This window comes from Musa acuminata, chromosome BXJ3-8 (assembly GCF_036884655.1).
Source record: "Musa acuminata AAA Group cultivar baxijiao chromosome BXJ3-8, Cavendish_Baxijiao_AAA, whole genome shotgun sequence".
NCBI lineage: Eukaryota > Viridiplantae > Streptophyta > Magnoliopsida > Zingiberales > Musaceae > Musa > Musa acuminata.
The window spans coordinates 2,777,564-2,798,775 of record NC_088356.1 but is presented as its reverse complement, the minus strand read 5'-3'; the positions used below and the strand labels follow the sequence as shown (position 1 = coordinate 2,798,775).

General features: G+C 37.7%; 2 protein-coding genes across 4 annotated transcripts; both read left to right on the top strand.

Moving 5' to 3' along the window:
- Positions 1-1,397: 1,397 nt before the first annotated feature.
- On the top strand, positions 1,398-17,713 carry LOC103974901 (pre-mRNA-processing protein 40C). Of its 2 annotated transcripts, none has more exons than XM_065163839.1 (17): positions 1,398-1,612; positions 3,599-4,022; positions 4,123-4,269; positions 4,384-4,641; positions 4,721-5,396; positions 5,477-5,640; positions 5,734-5,771; positions 6,532-6,610; positions 10,047-10,502; positions 10,779-10,862; positions 12,158-12,298; positions 12,392-12,498; positions 12,621-12,732; positions 14,651-14,794; positions 14,942-15,088; positions 15,371-15,493; positions 17,180-17,713. In XM_065163839.1, exons 2-17 carry the CDS (start codon positions 3,630-3,632, stop codon positions 17,495-17,497), a joined length of 3,387 nt encoding a protein of 1,128 aa, XP_065019911.1. In that variant the 5' UTR covers positions 1,398-1,612; positions 3,599-3,629; the 3' UTR covers positions 17,498-17,713. The 2 variants fall into 2 exon arrangements, with proteins under 2 accessions (XP_065019911.1, XP_065019913.1); XM_065163841.1 differs by having other exon boundaries at positions 1,429-1,612; positions 3,643-4,022.
- A 515-nt stretch (positions 17,714-18,228) lies between these two features.
- Positions 18,229-20,927, top strand: LOC103974902 (uncharacterized). Of its 2 annotated transcripts, none has more exons than XM_018821958.2 (4): positions 18,229-18,651; positions 18,773-18,873; positions 18,975-19,119; positions 20,375-20,927. In XM_018821958.2, exons 2-4 carry the CDS (start codon positions 18,839-18,841, stop codon positions 20,639-20,641), a joined length of 447 nt encoding a protein of 148 aa, XP_018677503.2. In that variant the 5' UTR covers positions 18,229-18,651; positions 18,773-18,838; the 3' UTR covers positions 20,642-20,927. The 2 variants fall into 2 exon arrangements, with proteins under 2 accessions (XP_018677503.2, XP_009388081.2); XM_009389806.3 differs by having other exon boundaries at positions 18,263-18,651; positions 18,831-18,873.
- The last annotated feature ends 285 nt before the right edge of the window (positions 20,928-21,212 follow it).

Genomic DNA, 21,212 nt, shown 5'->3' with positions numbered 1-21,212 from the left:
CCTCATATAACAAAAAATATAGAGGTATTGTTAATATAATGTGTCGGCCAGGTGAGGTTGAATCTCTATCTCAACTTGAATTCATAATAAAGATATGCTCCTTCTAACTTTTGTGGTTGGAAGGAGCACAACTAACACTGAAACCTCTATGAGTGGCTAGGTAATAATCACTTTTCTCCCTGTATAATTAGAAATAAGCAGCGAAAAGGGTATAGGTTAGAGTAATATCAGCATATTGTCATTCTCAGATGAACACTATTAAGTAGCATTATGAGTTTAGTGCTATTTGAGAAGATGATATCCATCACCATTGGAGGCAGAACACTATCACTAGGTGGAAGGGAAGATGAAGTCTTATCTCAAGGGCATCGTAAGACAAATAGAAGTACTCGAGCGTGGGGTCAAAATGGTACTAACCGAGTCGAGGAACCTATAGATCAAACTCATTCGAGATATAATACATAGTTCGTAAGCAATTCAGGCGAGACACACTCACCATCGAGTCAGAGCCATGCAAACTTTTCATGAACTCCAAGTCTTGAAGAACCTTCGGGTTCATGGGAGATGCCTCCCTCGATGAAGAGGAGGATGCAACCTCCTCCGCCCTTAGACTGTCCAAAGATGGAGCATAGATCTTAATTGGTCGGCGACCAAAGGATTAGGAGGAACTTATATAAGAAAGGAAGAAAGTTATTGTTCGACACATAAATATCATGTGGAAACTATTATGAAAGGAAAAGATCAATGTCACCTTCCACTCATATGCTCACATGGATAAAAGTCTAAGGCAGGCCACTCGAGGTTGTCTCTCTCCTATCATTCACATGGACAAAGTATCAATAGGGGGATGTTGGGGCGGTATAAAAGCTAATATATGACGCTACACCAACGAGTTCTCTTCCCAGTAAAAACCTATATTCACTAAGAGACATCGATCACTAACTTGAGCGTCGGAGGGATTGAATCAAATTTTTTTTTTTAATATCAGTTTTAGTACAGGTGACAACCTAGAAGCTCTATATTTCCACGTTAGAGTCTCGGAGTGATCTCAAAGCCACATTGGAATTACCTCAGTTATCACCGGACACTCTTATGCTCTTGGGTTTAGATTACATCAAATTATCTCATACACCGATCGTGATTTCCTCTAACAGAAAGAAGGATCATGTAATACTTCTTCCGGAATTTGCTAATTGCAAGGGTTAAAACAAAAGCTTTTAAACAATGATTTAATTCTCGTATTGGTAATAGTCTTGGCCACCAGTAAAATCGATTGCGAAAAGTAGTCATCGGACGCTCGAGCGCCTGGGCCCAGGCGCTCGCATGAGCCGCTTGGGCCGTGGCATCCACATGAGCCGAATGTGGTACAGGTCGATCGTAAATGAATTGGGTTCATTGTTTCCGGTTCGATCGAAGCGGATTAACATTCTTGAACACAACACCCCCCCGTTTCGCCCGCACGACCCCGTGCCCTATTGGAAAACCTAACAGCGCCCGGTCGGCGTCTTCCTCCCCATCGGCGAATAACAGTGTCTTCCTCTCCATCGGCGAACGGCGGTGACATCTTCCTCCCATGAGGGGTTATCGTCGATCTCCGGCAGGATCTTTCTTGGTAACACACACACACACACACACGCGCTGTCTCTCTCGCTCGCTCGCTCGTCCTCCTCCTTCGTCATCAACCCCTCCCCCTCCCCGTCCCCGGACCCCGACAACACCCCTTTCCGTCCTCCTTTGCTCCAGCCGCCTTCTCCTCCACACACCGCCGTCTGAACCCCGACTGCCTCACCCCTGGCCAGCGTTTTCCGCTGACTCTCCCCCTCCTCCCCCCGGCCGCTAGTGTCTTCCCCTCCCTCTTCCACCAGCTTTTCGCCGCAGGCCTTAACCTTCCACCTCGTCGTCGATAACTCTCTCTCTCTCTCTCTCTCTCTCTCTCTCTATTGCCGTCGCACCCTCCTCCTCCCCGGACCATCATAACAACCCTTTCCCTCCTCCTCCACACACCGCTGCCCGAACTCTGACTCGGGCTGGCAGTGTCTTCCCCTTCTACCTCGTCCTCAGTGACTTTCTCTCACCCTCGCCGTTGCACCCTCCCCCTCCCCGGACCCCACAGCACCCCTTTCCCTTCTTCTTCCCCGCAGTCATCTCCCCCTCCTCCACACACTACCGCCTGAATCCCGATTGCTTCGTCCTTTGATTTCCCCTTCGGTGCAACCCCCCGACCTTCCCCGACAGCCCCCTCCCTCTTCCTCCTCCCTTCTCCTCAGATAGCACCTTGCTTCCATCCCAACTGATAGCAACCTCCCTCCCCATAACCCAATAGCCCCCTCTGCATCCTCCTCCTATGTTATTTTATTTTTTTAATATAGTCTATGTATTTTTGTAAACAATTGAATTTGTCATTGGCTCATTGCTATTCCTAGTGTTTTGGATTGCTACTACAGTTTTAGAATCTTGAATCATGGCTATAGGAGGTAGTACTTCATGAATCATCAATAAGAAACTCAAAGAAAGATCCTATCTGGAAGTACAATCTTGTTCTGGTGGTCATTGATAATGTTGTTTTGTTTTGTCATTTTTATTATTGGAATTGGACAATGTAATTTGGTACTTCAAATAAGTACAATTTGATGTGCCATTTTTATTTTAGTGATCATCTTTATTAATCATGGTATATATTTTTTATATTTTAATATTTGAGAGCAGCTCGTTTTGATACTTTGGTGCCTAGCGCCTTTGACTACATTGATTGCAATATCAGTATATGCCTTGTTCAATACAGTCAAACAAATAATAAAATATGAAAAATCAGTCCAGCCGGTAAATATCAGCTGGTATCTATCTATGTGCTGATCGGACCAATATTTGATTCAGCATGGTCAACAACAACAATAACAAAGCTGTAAGTTCTCAATTATTTGGAATCAGCAACTATTTGGAATTGGTTACATTGATCTTTTATCGCCATTGACATCAGTAAAAAGTCATATGCTTAGTTAAGAGTATTTAAATCTTTATTTATAGTTTCTAGTAGTTTTTAAGGTCTTCTTTTACCTCTCCTCATACCACTAATGAAAATCATTTCATCTCTTTTAGCTATCATATCTATAGGTTTCTTAAGCATATGTCCAGTCCATCTTAAACACTCATCTCATCCTTTATTGAAGTAATACCTAATTATTCACGAATAAAAATATCTATTTTCATATTTTTCGTAATAACTCCATACATCCATCTTAATATTTTCATTTCAACAACACAGACTTTTTGTATATATGTTATTTTTGAACTATCTAACACTTATATCTATAAAGTATTGCAGACCTAACAACCGTCTTGAAGTATATTAATAGGAGCATTTTGGTGCTTGAAGTAGTCACTTGTGTGAGAGTCCAATTAAAAGAAAAAAGAACTGAGGCTTTGTAGCCAGTAGTCTTCTATGTAATTTAATGTTTTTGTATCCAATAGTCTTTATTAAGCACATGGTGACCTTGTCCTTAGGTTGCTTGTGTTGTAATAGTGAATATATGTAATTTAATGTTTTTTAGCATCAAATTGTTTAATTTCATTATGACCTTCTGAAATTTCATTTATGCAGTGATATTTTGCTATTCTTGAACCGATAGTCTATGTCGGCAACAGCAAGGCCGTTACAGGAAACGCAAAATACTGTTCCTACTTCAGTTCCAAATTCTGAAAGTATGGATTCATCCATTGGAGGATCAGCTAGTGGTACACCCACATCAGCTGCTGCTGTAATAGCTTCACCAGTTCAGGGGGCGGCTACATTTTCTTCAACCTCAGATTCTGTTCCGTCTAATGTTGTGGTTTCAGCAACTCTTACTGGAAGCTCGCTATTGTCAATAGGTGGTCTTGTAAAAGCACATGACACTTCTCAAGATTCCATTAGGGCAAAATTTTCTTCACCACCTGGCTTTGTTGTTGCTGCACCTTCTTTTTCTTATGGTGTAATCCCTAGAACGAATTTGACATCGGGGAATCCTCAACAGTCATCATCTTCTGTTAGTTTCTATATTGAAACTTTCTAAGTTATCAGTTGAAATACTTCTTTAAAAACTCTTATTACTCTTGCTTATATTCTGAAAAAAAAATATATTTCAGGGTTTAAAGTTGACCCCACCAGTGCCTGCTGCTGCTCTACAACCCCCAGTTCCAGGCCAGTTTCTAGGCACCAGGCCTTTTCCGTACAATGTAGTCTCGCATGCTAATGTTGTTCCAGCAGCTGGTCAGCAGATTCAACTTAACACTGTAATTCTCATGAGCTTTTCTCTAGTTGTAAATTGCATTTCTGATATCTTATTCACTATCCTAATTCCTTGCGATTGGGTGTTACTTGATCTTCATTTCTTCAATTTTCACTAGGTTCCCGTTCAAGCACACTTGCAAGGTGGAAAGTTTATTCCTCCAAGTGCTTCATCTTTGCAACCTCCAGTTCCAAGGCAACCTGTCCGCCCTACTCCATTTGGTCCTGGAGCTGTTTCTTTAATTTCTCCGTCACCTATGCAGTTTCCATTATCTGTTCCTCAAGGAGATGCCATAAAACAAACAAATTTCTCTTTCAGTGGGCATAACCAATTTTCAACAGCAGAAAAAGATGAGACAATTCTGTCTTCTGAAAAGGTTAGTTATGAGCTAGTCTATGTTTAACTGTTTAAGAAAATATTTTAACAGAAAATACATTATATTTGGACTATGGCAGTGTACATCAGATGCTGTGGCAGTGGAAACTACCAGTGACTCCTCAACTTTGGTTAATTCTCAATCTGTACAAACATCTCAGAGTATGCCATTGGGTACCTCCACAGGCCTTGGTATAAATGCTAATGCATGTGCTGCAAGCATGTTGATTCCAGCTGCACCATCTTTTACTGCACATGCTGAGATGCCAAATGCTCGTGGAATTCCAGGACTAACTGGAAATTCTAGTTCTGCAACAGCATCAACTGGTGCTACTATAAAACCAACACCCACAAATTCTTCCATTTCATCTCCAAGGCCCATAATTCCAGTTACTGCTGCTCTGCCTCCGACATCAACTTCTGTCCCTGTACCATTTCCAGTCCCGCAAAATGTTCAACAGCAAACAAATGTACATTATTCTTCTCAACCTACAATGGCCCCATCCCCACAGGCCTCTTGGTCGCATCCACCTCAAGCTGGTCCAATGCAGCATGTCTCCTTTTCACCATATCCTGGTTTTTTTCCTGCTCCTTTTTCTTTGCCTGTGCAGGGAATACCTCCTGCTGTTCCTTTGCCCTTTATTCAGCCTCCAGGTGTCTCTCTAATGGTTTCTCAAGTGGAACCAACAGCAGTGACTGCAGGATCTCTCCAGCCTGGAAGCAGTATGGTTGCAGAATCATCTTCTTCAGTTGTTGGTATGGTTATCCCTTTTGATCAGTTAAAACAATTCCTTTGAGTTGATGTTCTTTGAACATATCAATTAATTGTTGTTCAGATCAGGACAAAAAATCTAACAATCTTGACAAGGATGAAGGAGATACTAGTAATGAATTAGAAAATGCATGGACAGCACACAAGACAGAGACTGGTGCAGTATACTACTACAATTCTATTACAGGCAAATCGACATATCAAAAACCTTCCAATTTTAAAGGAGAGGTAGCCATAGATCAAGCAACATTATTTTATTTTTTTATAAGAAATAATTTGTTTGGTGATTTAAATTAAGTGTTCTTCTCTTCCATTATACAGTCAGAGAAAGCTACAACCCAGTCAAATGCTGTTTCATGGTATGCACCATTTCAACTAGCCAAGTTTTTGACTAGTTTTTGTTATGTAGATTTAAAAAAACTGTTGATGCCTTGAACTTACATTAATGGAGATGGGCCATGCATTACTACTATGGTATTTGTATTCTTTGATTTTATCTTTGTCAATACAAATTTGTGGGAAGTGCTTTTGTTGTTTGTCTTTCTTTCTTGATATGTTATTTATTCAAAAATAATTTACCTAAAATCTGCAGATAAAATGAAATATATATTTCTTTTAAAAAAGATGAAAATATTTTTTATAAATAAATTATATCTTCTCAATTTTAGCCATAAAAATAATTTACTTTAGAGATAGAAACAGGAATCATGCTTGCTAATCTAGGATTCACAGTTTTCCTTGAGTTTTACCTCTTTCAGATAGACCTTTTTTTCTGTATGAATTTTAGTTGATTTGTAATTTGTAATAAAGTTATCATGGAACAGAAACTGATGGGAAGATAAAAGCCTGTTGATATTATGGTTAAGAGCTGATGGTTCATACTTTGATCTGACCATCCAATAGTAGCTATTGTAAAATTAAAATTGCAAAGTAGGAACCTACTAGATTGGGCATGTTTGAAGCTATATGCACATCATTTTGTTTTAGATAATAGTGTTATGTGACAATTTTTAAGTGAAGGATGAGCTGATACAGTTTGGGATTACCCAACATCAGCTTCCTCAAGAAATCTAGGTATTATCATTACTACTAAGAATTCTGTTTGCATGTTTTACTCAGGGAGAAGTTGGCTGGCACAGATTGGACGATAGTAACCACAAGTGATGGAAGAAAGTACTATTATGATACCAAGAACAAGGTAATGTTTCTTTTTGAGTCTTGAGGGATCATTCTATTATCTCAAATTATATATGTTCTAGAAAGTTCATTGTTCTTATGACATGGTGTTTCTATATGTATATACCCCTTCAATCTTGGTATTTGCATCAATCGCTCCAATATATCCTCCGAAACATATCATACTGCATACATGCTCTTCCTCAAAGCTCACACAAATACATGTACTTTGATAGTCAATAAATTATTGGTATTTATGTTTGTGACTCTTTAAACATATCTGTGTAGTTCTTTGTTGATTACTGGGCGATGCTTTGATTAACTAAGAATTCTTGTGGGTTAAACATAAAGATTTAATTTTAGGAAACTCTGCTATTTTGGTTGGAACGTCTTACATAGACAAGAATAATCCAATGCATCAAGGTGATTTTATTGGGATGGTTTACCAATGTATATATTTGGCTGATCTTTGGGGGATTGAGCTTTTAGTGATTGAACCAAGACCAATTTAAACAAAATTTAAGGAATAAGGTTTGGATGTCAAGTTTCTGCACAATACAATTCAAGAAAGGAAGACTTCTTGAACAATTAACTTTTAGAAATTTGTTAGCATCTAGTGTTTTATTATTTAAATTAACTTATGAGTAGTCAATACTTCTAGACAAATGTTAACTACTTGTAAGTTGGAAGGTATGTATCTAACAAATTTCTAGAAGTTAACTGTTAAAGTGGTCTTCCTTTCTTGAATTGTATTGAGCAGAAACAAGTATATCCTCATAGTTCTAAAAGATAGTGACTACCATCCTTTTTGCCAGTAATATAAAGAGGAAACACCTATAGTCAATAAGCTGTTTGACTAATACATTTGTCTTGACAATGTATAAGAAGTTATCAGACAGGGATTAATCTCTCAATTCGGTGGTACCAGTACTGGTTATTGGTCAGATCAGAACGGTAACGGAACCATACCATACCATGTGTTGGTATGGTCTAGTACCAATTGGTGCCAGCGGATACTGGTTCCATACTAAATAAATACCACAAATCCTTGTTTTTAAAGTTCTTTGGCCTCAATATGAATAAAAATATGTTTTAATAGCTATTATAAACCATATACCAAGAAGAATGTCATACTGTTATTGTCGATCAGCTGATATGATGATGGTTGAACTGTTATTGTCCAAAATATGGGGTTTATCATGTCAATCAGGCTCACAGTCAATTTCTTGTCAATGTGGCTCTTACTAATTTGCTAAGAAATTATTATTATTGTTCTCTTCCTTGGTTTATGATGAAGAACCTGGTTCGGTGGGTAGAGAAAGGCATGTGCGTGGAGTCTGCAATATTAAAATGCTAGGGTGACATTGGTTTGTGTTGTTCCTTCTGTAATAATTTGAAATGGTGAGGGTGGAATACTACTACTGCAGCAACAACATATTTATAAAGCTAGGCTTGATCACTTTAAAAGTAGCTTACCCAGATCCAACTTATCATCATATGATATTATGCCTGGTCAGTGTTTGCATGTAGAAAGACATTTGAAAAGGAGAGAGGGTGGAATATTGTTATAACAACTTTAGATGTGCCCAATGACTTTAAAATCTGCTCACTTATTGATCAGTGTACACCATTGTGCCTGGTCACCAAGGTTCTGAATATCGTACCGAACTGATGTACCGATTAGCTGTCAGTATAGTATGTATTGAATTGTTCCGAGCGTACCGACACATGATACACTTAGGTGTACTGATATACTGTCCGTACTGATCCTTTATTGGATTGGTACAGACCGCTCGTACCAAGCGATACGGTACGGTATTGCAAACCATGCTTGTCAGGCAGGTTTATGTGTGGAGAGACATCTCAAAGAAAGAGAAGGATGGTGGAGTTCTGTTAGGGTAGCATCAACTATAAATACTAGGTTGATCACTTTAAATCAACTCACTTAGGTCACATTGGTCACTGTACGACACATTGCTTGATCACTTTAAAAATTGGGCCTGCCTATGTGTGGACTGACATCTAAAATGGAGAGGAGAGAGAGATGTATTGCTACTACAGTACCAGCAGCCTTAGAAGCTTTGTGTGATCACTTAAAGGCAGTTCACTCAGGTCTAACTGATCTACCAAATACTGTGACTTTTCACTTAAAAAGCTGGGGCTATCTATGTGTGGAAAGACATCTGAAATGGAAAGAGAGTGAGGGTAGAGTTCTGCTAATATAGCAGGAATTTTAAAAGCTATGCCTAATTTCTCCAGCAGCTTGATAGCTGCTATTGTAACACCCAAGTCTAACTTGTCATTGTATGATCACTGTATGATATCATATTGGTCTTGGTAAAGACATTCAATACAATAAATACACTTGCCACACCAGATCATACACATAGTATGAAACTGGATTGGTTGAAATTGCAGGATCCACACACGAGTTGGCCATGGAGTCCATACCAATTGGTTCAGTCGAAATTTAAGTCCTTGCTATTTCCTTTGAGATATTACATGACTAATTCCTTGGGGGAAGGATATGTCAGAAGATGGACACCTTTAAAGAAATTTCAAACGTTTCAACAAGTTCTCTCATTTTGTTGTTAGTGTGGTAGCTTGGGCCTCATCTTTTTATTGGAACTTTTAGCTTAGTTAATGTTAATAACGCTATTGCCTAAAATGTTTTTTCATTTATGTGCATGTCTGGCTTATTTAAACAACTTAAAAAGTTGGAAGTTTCATCTCGGGACCTTTTAACTATGGGTTGTTTGTTTTGTAAAGTTAAGATTGTGTCAGATCTTAAATATTTAATAGTTAAGATCTTTGCATTCATGTGGAACTCATGTTTGTGGGACCTAGTTCCAACGAAGTTTTTTACAGCATAAGATCGAAGTTAACTTCAGATTGGCTTAATTATGTTGGATTTGAGTTCCAACAAAACCATGTGAATAAATTGCTCAGTCATGTGAAAACTTGAACCTCTTTGGTTCTTAACCTCAGTCATGCTTCTAAGCAGCTGATTTAATGGGTTTTAGCCTCTTTGATTAAGCTACATTTCAATACCTAAGCAGGTGCTGTGGTGTCTTGAGTTTTGAAGAACTGATTCTGGTGAGATTTTAATGTGTGAACTGTGATTTGTGGCTGGTAGATCATTGCAAAGATAATAAGATGGAAGGATCAATATGTAATTACTGGCTTTAGGAGCTAGAGGAGAGTGGCCTAGAGTGATTTAAATGATCTGTCCCTGTTAAAGTGGAAGCAGCTAGTAGGTGGGATTTGTTTGTTGGTATATCATCTGCATCTGCTGCCATAGATTTAAATGATCTGTCCCTCTTATGTTTCAAATTGTTTGGTATATTCTTAGTCATTGTGCCATGACAATGAATCAGCAGTTACATATTTTAATTCTATTTATCCACTACCACTGTATCTTTATTCTTCGTCAAATTATGCCTTCTGCAAAACTTCAGGTCAGTAGCTGGCATGTCCCGGCAGAGGTTGCAGAACTCAGAAAAAATCAAGAAAGTGGTTCAACTGAAGGAAGTGCAACCCAACTTCAAGATGCTAGCACACAAGGAGATAAAGTTTCTGCTCCTGCTAATATTGCAGCTCCAGCTGCACAGATAGGTGCTCATGATTCTATGGCTCTTCGAAGTTCTGGGGCACCTGTTTCGTCGTCTGCATTGGATATGGTTAAAAAGAAGCTGCAGGAAGCAGGTACTCCAATGACATCACCTCACTCAACTTCTGTGCCCGCTACTTCAGATGCAAACGGCTTAAAAGCCACTGAGGCTGTAGCCAAGGGAGTTATTAGCAAAGACAAAGCAAAAGATGCTAACGGTGAAGGAAATATGTCAGATTCGTCATCTGATTCAGATGATGAGGAAAGTGGGCCTAGTAAAGAGGAGTGCATTATCCAGTTTAAGGTAATCATATCATTAGTGAATTATGAATTTCTTAAAAGTATATTTTATTGAACATAATCTTAATTGGTGTACATATTGTTGGATATTGTCACTCGAAATAATAATTTATCTTGAAAGCATGATTTTTGTATATTTCATCATTGCATCTGAATTTTGTATTTGGTGTCTTTTTACCCTTGGATTGCTCAAGAGATTGCAATTTCTCTTTTACAAATGATAAGAGTTGGGTGCTTTGCAATTCATTCGATCACTTATTCACATTTTCTTATTCTATAGGAGATGCTTAAAGAACGAGGAGTGGCTCCATTTTCGAAATGGGATAAAGAATTGCCAAAGATAGTGTTTGATCCACGCTTTAAGGTTTGTTGAGTCTAAAGATTATGAATTTTGGGCCTTTCCTACAACAAGAACTCCATGTCTCAGGTTTGTTAGACTCGTATATTGTGCTTGCTTATGAAGGGTGGCTTTATTTCTTCTGTCACTGTCAATTCTGGATTCGAGCCAAAGACAATGCCTCTATGTTAGTTGTATAATTTTCTAATGTTTTTATGTATATTGTACATGTAGTCTTGTTTTCGTATGTGTAGAATTTTGTGAGTAAGATATGATGAGACTTGAATTTGTTATTTGAGTCAAGATGATGGGAGGAGTAAGTTCAAGATAGTTAGATGATATACCTTTATTTTTAGTTGCCTTTTTTTGCAATGTATCTAATTGTTCTCTTTGTCTCTCTCTTGCTACCCCTCTCTCTCTCTCTCTCTTTCTCTCTCTCTCTCTCTCTCTCTCTCTCTCTCTCTTTCTCTCTCTCTCTCTCTCTCTCTCACACACACACATCTTTTCTCTCTTATAATTTTCTTTATTTTTTTCCCTACTTGTCCCTTGTGACAGCAAAATATACCAAGCCCTGTCATCTTATTGCAGCACTAATGCAATAATTCAAACCCCAGTCTTCTGCTGCTTTGTTAGAGCAGGCATACTCTGCAGGTTTTCAGTCTGAATGGCCCTGGCTGGTCAGTTCTGAAGCCTATTAACTTCCTTAATGGCCTGCTAGGTATCTTGTTATCAGGGAGAAGATTAGATCTTAATCAAGAAGGATGACAAATAATAAATCAAGCAAATACTATATGGAAATATGCCGTATCATTGGTGGATTTCTGCCTCATTTATTCAACTTAGACCTGGAAGTGGAGATGAAAGTTTCTGCAAATTTCCATATTTTTTTAATGATTTTTCAGTTGAAAATCCTCATTTTTCCCATAGTTACTAATAGTTTAAATGTCAAATGGTTGTTGAAAAAAAAAATGATTGTATCAAGGGTCCCTAGTTGAACCAGTGGGGTAGACAGAAAAGAGTGCTGCATGTAAATTATTACTATAGCTAGATCGATCAAGTTTCAAGAGATAATAAAACATAGTTAAAGAACCTTGAAGAACTTTAATATTTTGTGGAGTTATGGTGAAATTATCACTTTCCTTTGGCAATCCTTGCTTTGGGCTTCGACTCATTTTGATGACTTTTGGTTAATAATGGTTACCTGTTACAATGTCATAATAGCTTTTTTTATAACTGGTGTTTTGGCTCAGTTGCTACTCAAGCAAGCTACGTTTGATTGAAGTGTTTTCCATTTCCACTCACTTCACTAAGTGTTACTGCAGGCTGTTCCAAGTCAATCTGCTCGAAGAGCGTTGTTTGAACATTATGTTAGGACACGAGCTGAAGAAGAGCGCAAGGAAAAAAGAGCAGCTCAGAAGGCTGCACTAGATGCTTTTAAGCAATTACTAGAAGAAGCCTTGGAGGTTTTGGTTTAAATATTGTTGTATCATTTAGTTGTTGAAGTTTATCTTTCAATGGATCTCAACAAAAAATGACTTACGAGCTATGCTTGTCAGGACATTGATCACAAAACTGACTATCATTCATTCAAAAGAAAATGGGGTGGTGATCCACGATTTGAGGCTATAGATCGCAAGGAAAGAGAGCTTTTACTGAATGAGAAGTATGTTCAACTGCTGCTTGAGTCCAAGTTACTTTATATTCTTGGGTTTTGTTTTTTCTTCCTTTTCTATAATCAGCTTGTCTGAGAGTACATATTTGATCTTATATGTTTATTTGCCGAAGAGTGAAAGCTGCTGATGAAAAGATGCGAGCATTACGCATGGCTGCAGCAACTAGCTTTAAGTCTATGCTACGTGATAATAGAGATATTACGACAAGCAGCCGATGGTCCAGGGTAAGTACCATAAATTGTTACAGGGATCATCATAAATTCAATCTTATGGTTGATCACATGATTCTTTTGCTTCCAAGAAATTTTAACTTAATATTATTGCTATTATATGACCTTCCATGGTGTATAACTAATTGTGTTCATTGAATTCTATGTAAACCTCTTTGCAAAAAATATAGACCGTAAGCTAAAGCACTCAATGGAACAGAAACACCACCATGGTGTGTAGCTAATTATGTCAAATCTGTAAGAGATGCTGAAATTGTTTTGGGCTTGGAAAGTGCTGCGCATATCTAGAGAGGGTAATTGTAGTGTGCACTGGCTTGGCAATTTGCTTTATCTACCAAATTTTGTGATGTGTGCACGGGTAATTTGCATCCCGAGTTCCATACTATTTTGTGCTCCAAGGAGCATGGTTATAGTTGTAATCTCTTTGTTTCTGATTGAATATAGTCTCCTTTTGCTTGGGAAAAAATGAAAAATATGACCTTCCAGTATTTGCACATTAACTATTAGAAATTGGTATATTGATTATTATTTTGTGTGTGTTATTATCCAGATGACGGGAAGGTTATCTATGAGCTGTTTTGACCTAAATATCTTTTGTTCTTTTTGTTTAGTGGATGCACAACTTGTGGAGGGTGGGCCTTGGTAATGTTAAGATTATGCCTTTGCAACTAGGGAGACCATGATATGAGTATCAGAAACAACCTTTCTAAATATAGGATAAGACTGCATATATTTACCCTACCTAGACCCCAGATTGGCGTGTATAACTAATTATTTCAGTCATGGAAATGACCTTTTTGCAAAAACTAAGTTGGTATGCATTGAATTCCACGTAAAGCGCATGTTGGCAGGAGTCTTGTGCATAATGCAGCTTTTTTTATTAGCCACCAACTTTCCTAGTTAGATATAGAGGCTGGTAAATCTCATTGTTAAAGTGTGTTAATACTCTATAGTTGATGGGTAGAGCCAAATAATGTAATTATGCAATTGTGTTATACTATTTGATTAAATGAAAAAAATTCTATTATTTATTGTCAGGATCTTGCTATAGACTACAGAGGAAAAACTGAGAACAACATTTACTCATTTCCTCTCCACCATTAATGGTTCATCACGGGATCCGTTGGATGGCATTGGATCTATTTGGGTTGATTTTGTCAGAACAAAAAAGATTCAAGTTGAGACAAGCCAGCCATTTAGGAATTGGTTAGGATCAGTTAGTCCTGGATATTTTAAAAATTATACTACTCTGGTCAAAGTTGGATTTCTGTAGATTTGTGTGACTTTTAATTGTCAATCCTGGAAGATCAACCAAACTGTGGGGTGTGGTCAACTCATATTCATATAGTTCTTGCAAACTGTCTGAAACAATATGTCAGCTAAAGTCAGTTTATTGCAAAGTTGTGTGCTCGAATTTTGCCTTCGCCACATATTTAAAAAAAATAAGAAAGATGAAAGACATTTGAAAATTCACAAAAAAAGTTGGGTGCAGAATCTGATCTGAAACATATATCATATGATAAAAACCGACAGTCTAAATCCTTCAACCTTGATAGTGATACATTGTTATTCCATTGTATTAATTAGTTACAGATCTTTGTTGTCATTAGAAATTTCATCGAAGAATATGAATCTTGTTGATGAGCACAAGAGCTGAAAGCTATCTGGCATGAGCCATGTGCACTTAAGCTGCCTTTTTAGCTTCACAACTTTCTTTCTCCTTGTTTTGTAGAGTTTCTCTGTCAAATTGCCTGGTTCTCATTTATTCTGCCATTTTGCTTCATGAAATCTTGCAGTTACATGCTTGCTTCTCTGTTCATTCGCATCTACTTCTGAACTTCTAGTAAGCAAGAACTTATGACTACTTTTCACTCTCTTTTTGGATAAAATTTGACTTTGTGATTTCCTTTAGATAAAAGAGAGTTTGAGGGATGATCCAAGGTATAAGGCTGTGAAGCATGAACAGAGGGAAACCTTGTTCAATGAGTACATTGCTGAACTGAAGTCTGCTGTAGATGAAGTGGAACGATCAGCCAAGGCTAAAAGAGATGAACAGGTAAGCATGGTTAACCTTTTGCAAATTCCTATTGGTTCATTCTGTTTAGATGAACATATAATTATGACCCTTTGTGGTAGTATTTTTGCAACAGTGTGCTTTCTTAGTGTATGAAAGATACATCTAAACATTTACAATATTTTCCAGGATAAATTGAAGGAGAGAGAGAGGGAATTGCGGAAAAGGAAAGAAAGAGAAGAAAAAGAGATGGAGAGAGTTAAACTAAAAGTTCGCAGGAAAGAAGCTGAATACTCTTATCGAACTTTGCTTGTTGAGATGATTAAAGATCCAAAGGTTTCAGCATTACTTCTCTCTGATTTTTATTATTGTTGGGTTATGTATTGCTCTTTATTTGCAATACAGTCATTTACTTGTTGATGTTCAAATCAAGTGCCACTCTTAAGATGTTATAATCAGACTACTTTCCTCGAAGTTGGTTACAGATGATGTGTCCTTAAATTAAAATATTTATTTCCGTGATTAAGGATGACTGTCACCTGTAGAAGTCCAGGTGCATCAGCATGTCAGTAGCTTGCTTTGTCCTCTGAACTTTAGCATGCATATTTTGTTTCCCAGGCATCTTGGACAGAGTCTAAGCCAAAACTAGAGAAAGATCCACAAGGCCGTGCAACAAATCCTGATTTGACACAAGAAGACGCTGAGAAACTATTCCGCGAACATGTTAAAGATTTGTATGAGGTAAATAACCTTTTTTTTAGTTGTTGATCCTTATGTTTTATTTCTAACTTGACAATGTGAGCATGCCTTTGGTTGATTACACTTCCTTCGGGATCAAGCTGTTGACTTCTCATTGACTGATGTTGATCATAATCTTCAGATGGTATTTTTTATAAATAATTCAATCAGATATAGCTGAGTTTGTTTTTTTCCTCTGGAGTTGCAATATGTGAAACTTAGTCTATACTAACATAGGACAACATAAAGGGTGCTAAAACTCATTTGAGAGTAGAATTGGTGAGCATATTTTCTCAGCAGTTTTAGATTTTCGTGGAATGTATCTGGTAAGGGAAAAGCACAGTACAACAGGATTTTTGGTGCTTTAAGGCTTGTGTAATAGAGGAAAATAATAAGTGATTGATAAGAGATAAATATTTAATCTCACTCCAAGTTCTCTGAAATCATTGAGGGGCAAAAGATTACGATTTCACACTGCATTCATGTAATGTTAGAAAAAAAATTCCACTCCCTTTTATACGTCTTCGTTAAGAAGGATAATTATAAAAATTATGTAAAGAATATAATCAAGAGAATTACGTATTACAAGTGAAGGTAGATTAATCGTTTCTTGTTTCTTTCTTTCTTTCTTTCTTTCTTTATGGAAGATGCATTCTTATATTTGTTTTGGCAAAGATAAAATTTTTGGTTGGTTGTTCATAGAATTGTCAATAAAATGCAGTTATTTCAAAGGCTAAAATGAAAACATGTTCAGTTGAACCTATATCCAAGGTCATCATCAATCCAAAGGTTTTCGGGTTGACATTTTTTTCTTTTCGTGTGCATTGTAGATTTGGAAGGTGTCTCAATTTCCATTATATATTTTGTTATTCATACATCTTGTTCATACAGATTGGGTTGCTTTAAGTCTTACAACTTGGATTCTGTCATGCTTTGTTTTGACATAGACAGTTCTACAGCTTCCAACACACTGCTATGTATTCTTCACCTGCTTTCTGTTTTTGAATGAAGTCCCTGGAATAAGCTTTTAGGAGCCCTTGTTTGGGGACTGGGCATATGTTGTCACAGTCCTGCCTGTTATTTCTTTACTTTTAAATTTGAATCTGACGTATTTATTTAGTGTCATTTTTGTCAAAACTTGTTAAACTTTGCCACAGAAATTTCATGTGTCTGTTTTTTGTGTTTATTGGCCCAAATTTTGTTGTGGATTAAGTTCTTTCATTTGGGTGTCATGAGTAAGTTTTTTGTGTGTTTTACTAATAACTAATACTCATAATAGTGTGATTATTTTCTTGTATTGTGATTGTCTTGTCCTTCTTGTTGATATGAAAGTGTATTTTTGTAATTTACGGCATTGCACTTCAGAACTTATCATGCTTGTGTTTGGAGTATGTTTATGGAATAAATGATAAATGCATCATTATGCATATTTTGAGATGGAATATGTGATTTTTTTAAATTTCGTTTTCTTTAGAATTTTGTCACACAAAAGTATGTATGTGTATTTATATATTTATGTATTTAAATTTGGATTTCTGAATCATTTTTAGCTTATAGTTTTCAGCACTGAATATACCACTTGGAAATTGTAGAATTCAGTGTTTGTTTCACGTTAGAGATGTTGCAAATTTATTATTGCCTACGCTTTCTAGTCCTGGCGGCACTCACGGTACCATGTTCCCTGTGCAGCGTTGTGTGAATGACTTCCGGACGCTGCTTGCTGAAGTTGTGACCGTGGAAGCTGCTGCTGCAAAAAATGATGATGGGAAAACGGTTCTCAATTCTTGGTCTGAAGCAAAACTCCTGTTGAAGCCTGACCCTAGGTACTCCAAGATGCCAAGCAAAGATCGGGAGTCTCTCTGGCGCCGGCACACAGAGGACATATTGCGAAGGCCGAAATCAGTGTCCGACACTAAGGAGTCTCCAGGTACAAATGGCAGAAATAGAATGTCATCTGCTGCTGATCCTTTGAAAAGGTCACCCGGTAGATCTCATCGACGAAGGTAGCTTTATCAGTTACCTCACCCTCCATGTATTTATTTAAACTAAGAGCGAGCAAGCTAAGTTAGCTGTTCAGGGGAACCTTTTCCCTTTACTAAGCTAGGGTGGTCGTCATGTAACAATGTTTTTCGAGCTGCTTAGAGGACACTACTGGGAGAGCGTCACAGCCGGGCGGGCATGAGGTGATTGATTTATGCTATACACGAGATTGCACTTTTTTTATCCATGTTTTGTGGTGGTGTGTTGCATTCACAGTATCTGCAGACGTATTTTGCTGTTACTCTCTGGGAGTACGGCCCTCTTGCTTGTTTTACCACCCAGTATGCACTTGAGATAATACTTGTTAGTAATGATAAGGGGGGGTTTCTATTTTCTTCTCGGCTATGATTTCACTGAATTTGGAGAACGGGAGGGTGCGGCATATGTTAATTGAGATTGAGATGGATGATGCAATGCAAAATGCAGGGATGCGTAGTAAAGTTAGTTAGATTCGAGAATAGCTATGATGAAATTTGTGAAGGACTCTTAATCGGTTGTCTTTTCTGGTAATTAGTGGAGGGGTAGATTGCATTAATGAATATTCTACCTTTGCTAAACAACTCCTTTTCAATTTATTTTACGTCGCCCTTTTAATGTTTCGGCTTTGGAATATGGAAATTCGAAGCCAGATGAAAACCAGTATGAAGGAAAAAAAAAAGGAATTTTATTTCGACGGGACCGGCGGCCTTGTGATCTCTCTCGTAGTCGCCAGTTTTTGGATCTGTCTTTTCTCTCCATCGTTTAGTAAATGAATTTAGGCTTTTTTTCGAGATAATTCAGTTTTTTTTGGATTTTCTCGGATCAAACCTCTTTTCTTTTCATCTTAACAGAATCCCCCTTTATAAAATGGTCAAAACATCGCAAATTCCTTTATTTTTGGATAAGAGAATATTTTGGTCATTTTGTAATTGAATTTTACGGCGAAAGATTAGGAGAAAAAAAAGAAGAAGATAAATAGAACAATGCAATACCATCTCGTGTAATCTTCACAGGTGTGCTTTCCCGAATCTTTGCCGCCGCCGTGCTTCGATCCACCGTCCCCGGCGCCACGAGGCAGGTCTACTTCGTCGCGGCTACTCCTCGCCTGCACACCCTCCTTCTCGGTTGCCCTACTTCTACGAGTTAGTTCTGATCTCTCTCTCTCTCTCTCTCTCCCCATCCCGTTTTCCAATCTTGCGTCTTTGTCGTCGCGCGATGTGAAATTTAGCTTCTTTCGTTGTTCCCTGCTCTTGATTGCGGTAGTGATCTGCCGATTGTTCGGTTAAATGTCTCACTGAGTCGATTGGAATACTTGGCCCAGGTTTCCTGATGGCCAGGTTCTTCAAAGTTCGGAGAATTATGAGGTGAGTGATTCGTGCAAGTAATTATAGCTTACGCGTGGTTTGAATTCTTTGTGTTGATATAGCTGCTTACTCTTGAAGAACACTGTGCTATGGTTCTCCAGGAAACTTGGATTTGAAAAGGATGATATTTACTTCGTCAAGCAGATGGGGAAAGCTATGCTCTACACCTATACGATCTTTGGGCTAGCTTGGTTGTGGAATGAAACTTCTCCGCTGGGTTGGTGGAATATTCAGCCGCGGCCAAAGGTGAGAATACGTTCTTCCATCGATTTCCTGGGTTGAATTTAAAATGTTTTCTTGTGTTTGTAGTACTTTACAAGTGCATGTATAAGCAATATATTTTTATGGAATCCAATTCTCCATCAAAGTCCTATCAGCTAATTCTTTAGTCTAGCTTCCAACCAGGGTTATATTTGCTTATAGATGTGGATTGCCATTTCTTGCTTAGAAACTTTCATAATTATATATCTTCTTTCTTTGATTCAGAAAGGCATCATCATAGATGACTTATTTTAGTATCGAAGTCCATCCTCGTTATGTGGAGATTGATCAGGTTACTCAAGGTAATTATTTAGCTCATAGAATCTTCATTTGAAACAACCTAGGGTTTTGGTTGATGAAAGTGTAGACAGCCTCTTGTTAATCCATGATGGAAGTCTGAAAAAAATAAAATTTTGAGTCCTTGTCTTTCCCTTGATCAAAATCAAGTTTAGTTGCCATGTGTTAAAATGTTAATTTGATGTGACGAACTATCTTTCGACTGTGTCACGTTGGAGCTAAAGATAATCCGCTCTTCCCTAGCAACCTAGCAAGCAGAGAGCGGCACATGTTGCTCTTCCCGTGGTGGTTGTATAGTTGAACTCAATAAGGATAATCATTCCAATCGTTTCTGGTATTTTCTTGATCAGATAATTTGTACTTTTAAGAAGATTGGTATAGGGTGAGAGTTTGTTTTTGGCTGGCCTTAGAATGTGTCTTATATTTAACTAATGTTGTAGTCTTTATGGAATTTGGCAGCTTAAAGGTGTTTAATTGTTATATCACCTGAGAAACTTGTAATTTATTTATGCTTAAAATTGTAACTAATTGAAGTATATATTGGTCTCTTATTTCACTGTCATGAAGCAGTTTTCTTTCTTTCAGCGGATCATATGCTGGCCTCGGCCTTCTACGCTTTGTAGAATTGAACAAAGTGGGCCTTCGTCTTTTCGGCCACAAACAACAGCAATCTAAATGGATATATGAATTGAGTAATTATTGATGTTTTTTCTATGTCAGCTTCTTCTAGTTCACCATGTATGCCCAAGACACAGTGCCTGAACAGAATGTGGCTCCACTTTCTGTAGTTTCATGAAGTAACTGATGTTTTTGGTCCTATGTGTGGAGATAACAGTATTAATATCCTCATTAAAGCATATCTAGCTTGTTCTTCATCATATCTTTCCTTCTCGTTTTCTTTGGACAACAGAACTTGAAGGGATTTTTTTTTTTGTGTATATAGGAGGAGAAAGAGATGGCTCACCTATATGAGCGCAGAAGATTTCCATACCCGGGCGACCAAGACGCAGTCGACGAGTTCATTAAAAGCGGAGGAAGTCTTGGCACAACCATTGGACCCAAAGGATTTATAGACAGCGATAAGGATATTGACAACCTGCAAAAACAATTGCAGTCTCAAAAATTTGAACAGGAAGCTCAAAAGCTATGGTTTCGCATGAGGAATGAAGTCATACAGGAGCTCCAAGACAAGGGCTTCGATGTCGAGTGAAGATGCTCGAACAAAGAGTACGATTAAAGAGCTCGATCACGGACAACTTTAGGAAATTGACTACTACTAGTAGGTTATGGTTGTTAAAATTCCATGCATGTGCTGGTTTGATTCTATGTCAAGTTGCGACACAGTTGGCACAAAACTTTGTTTTGCAGAATTCCTCTCTCACAAGAACAGTAGTAGCACTGTAAGAATTCCCTTGTGCCGTTCATAAATGGTATGATGTCTGGTATCGGCTGATGTTCACAAATGAAACCTGAAAAGAGTACTTTCACATACCATATATTGAGTTCATCTCGAGATATATTAGTAGTAGACAGTGCATTATTGTGTGTACATGTGAGACCTTCTTGTGCCGACCAAACGAATGGAAACTAATTAAGAAATATACGCTTTCATGAGTTACATCAATAATTTTTTATTTAATTTGAAGGTGTCAGTTAGCTTAGTTAGTAAAGATCTTAATTGTTTATCGTAAAATCTTAAATTTAAATTTTGTTTTCATTATTTACCCTTTATAAAAAAAATAAATTTAAAAAAATTAATAAATTAATTTTATAAGAAAGTG

Bases quoted from the DNA above. Each gene is read 5' to 3' on its own strand.
- LOC103974901 (XM_065163839.1), top strand. From the start codon at position 3,630: ATGTCGGCAACAGCAAGGCCGTTACAGGAAACGCAAAATACTGTTCCT. The intron at 4,642-4,720 runs GTTAGTTATGAG...GGACTATGGCAG, and splicing joins CAATTCTGTCTTCTGAAAAG to TGTACATCAGATGCTGTGGC. The intron at 5,397-5,476 runs GTATGGTTATCC...ATTGTTGTTCAG, and splicing joins ATCATCTTCTTCAGTTGTTG to ATCAGGACAAAAAATCTAAC.
- LOC103974902 (XM_018821958.2), top strand. From the start codon at position 18,839: ATGGCCAGGTTCTTCAAAGTTCGGAGAATTATGAG. The intron at 18,874-18,974 runs GTGAGTGATTCG...ATGGTTCTCCAG, and splicing joins AAAGTTCGGAGAATTATGAG to GAAACTTGGATTTGAAAAGG. The intron at 19,120-20,374 runs GTGAGAATACGT...TTGTGTATATAG, and splicing joins ATATTCAGCCGCGGCCAAAG to GAGGAGAAAGAGATGGCTCA.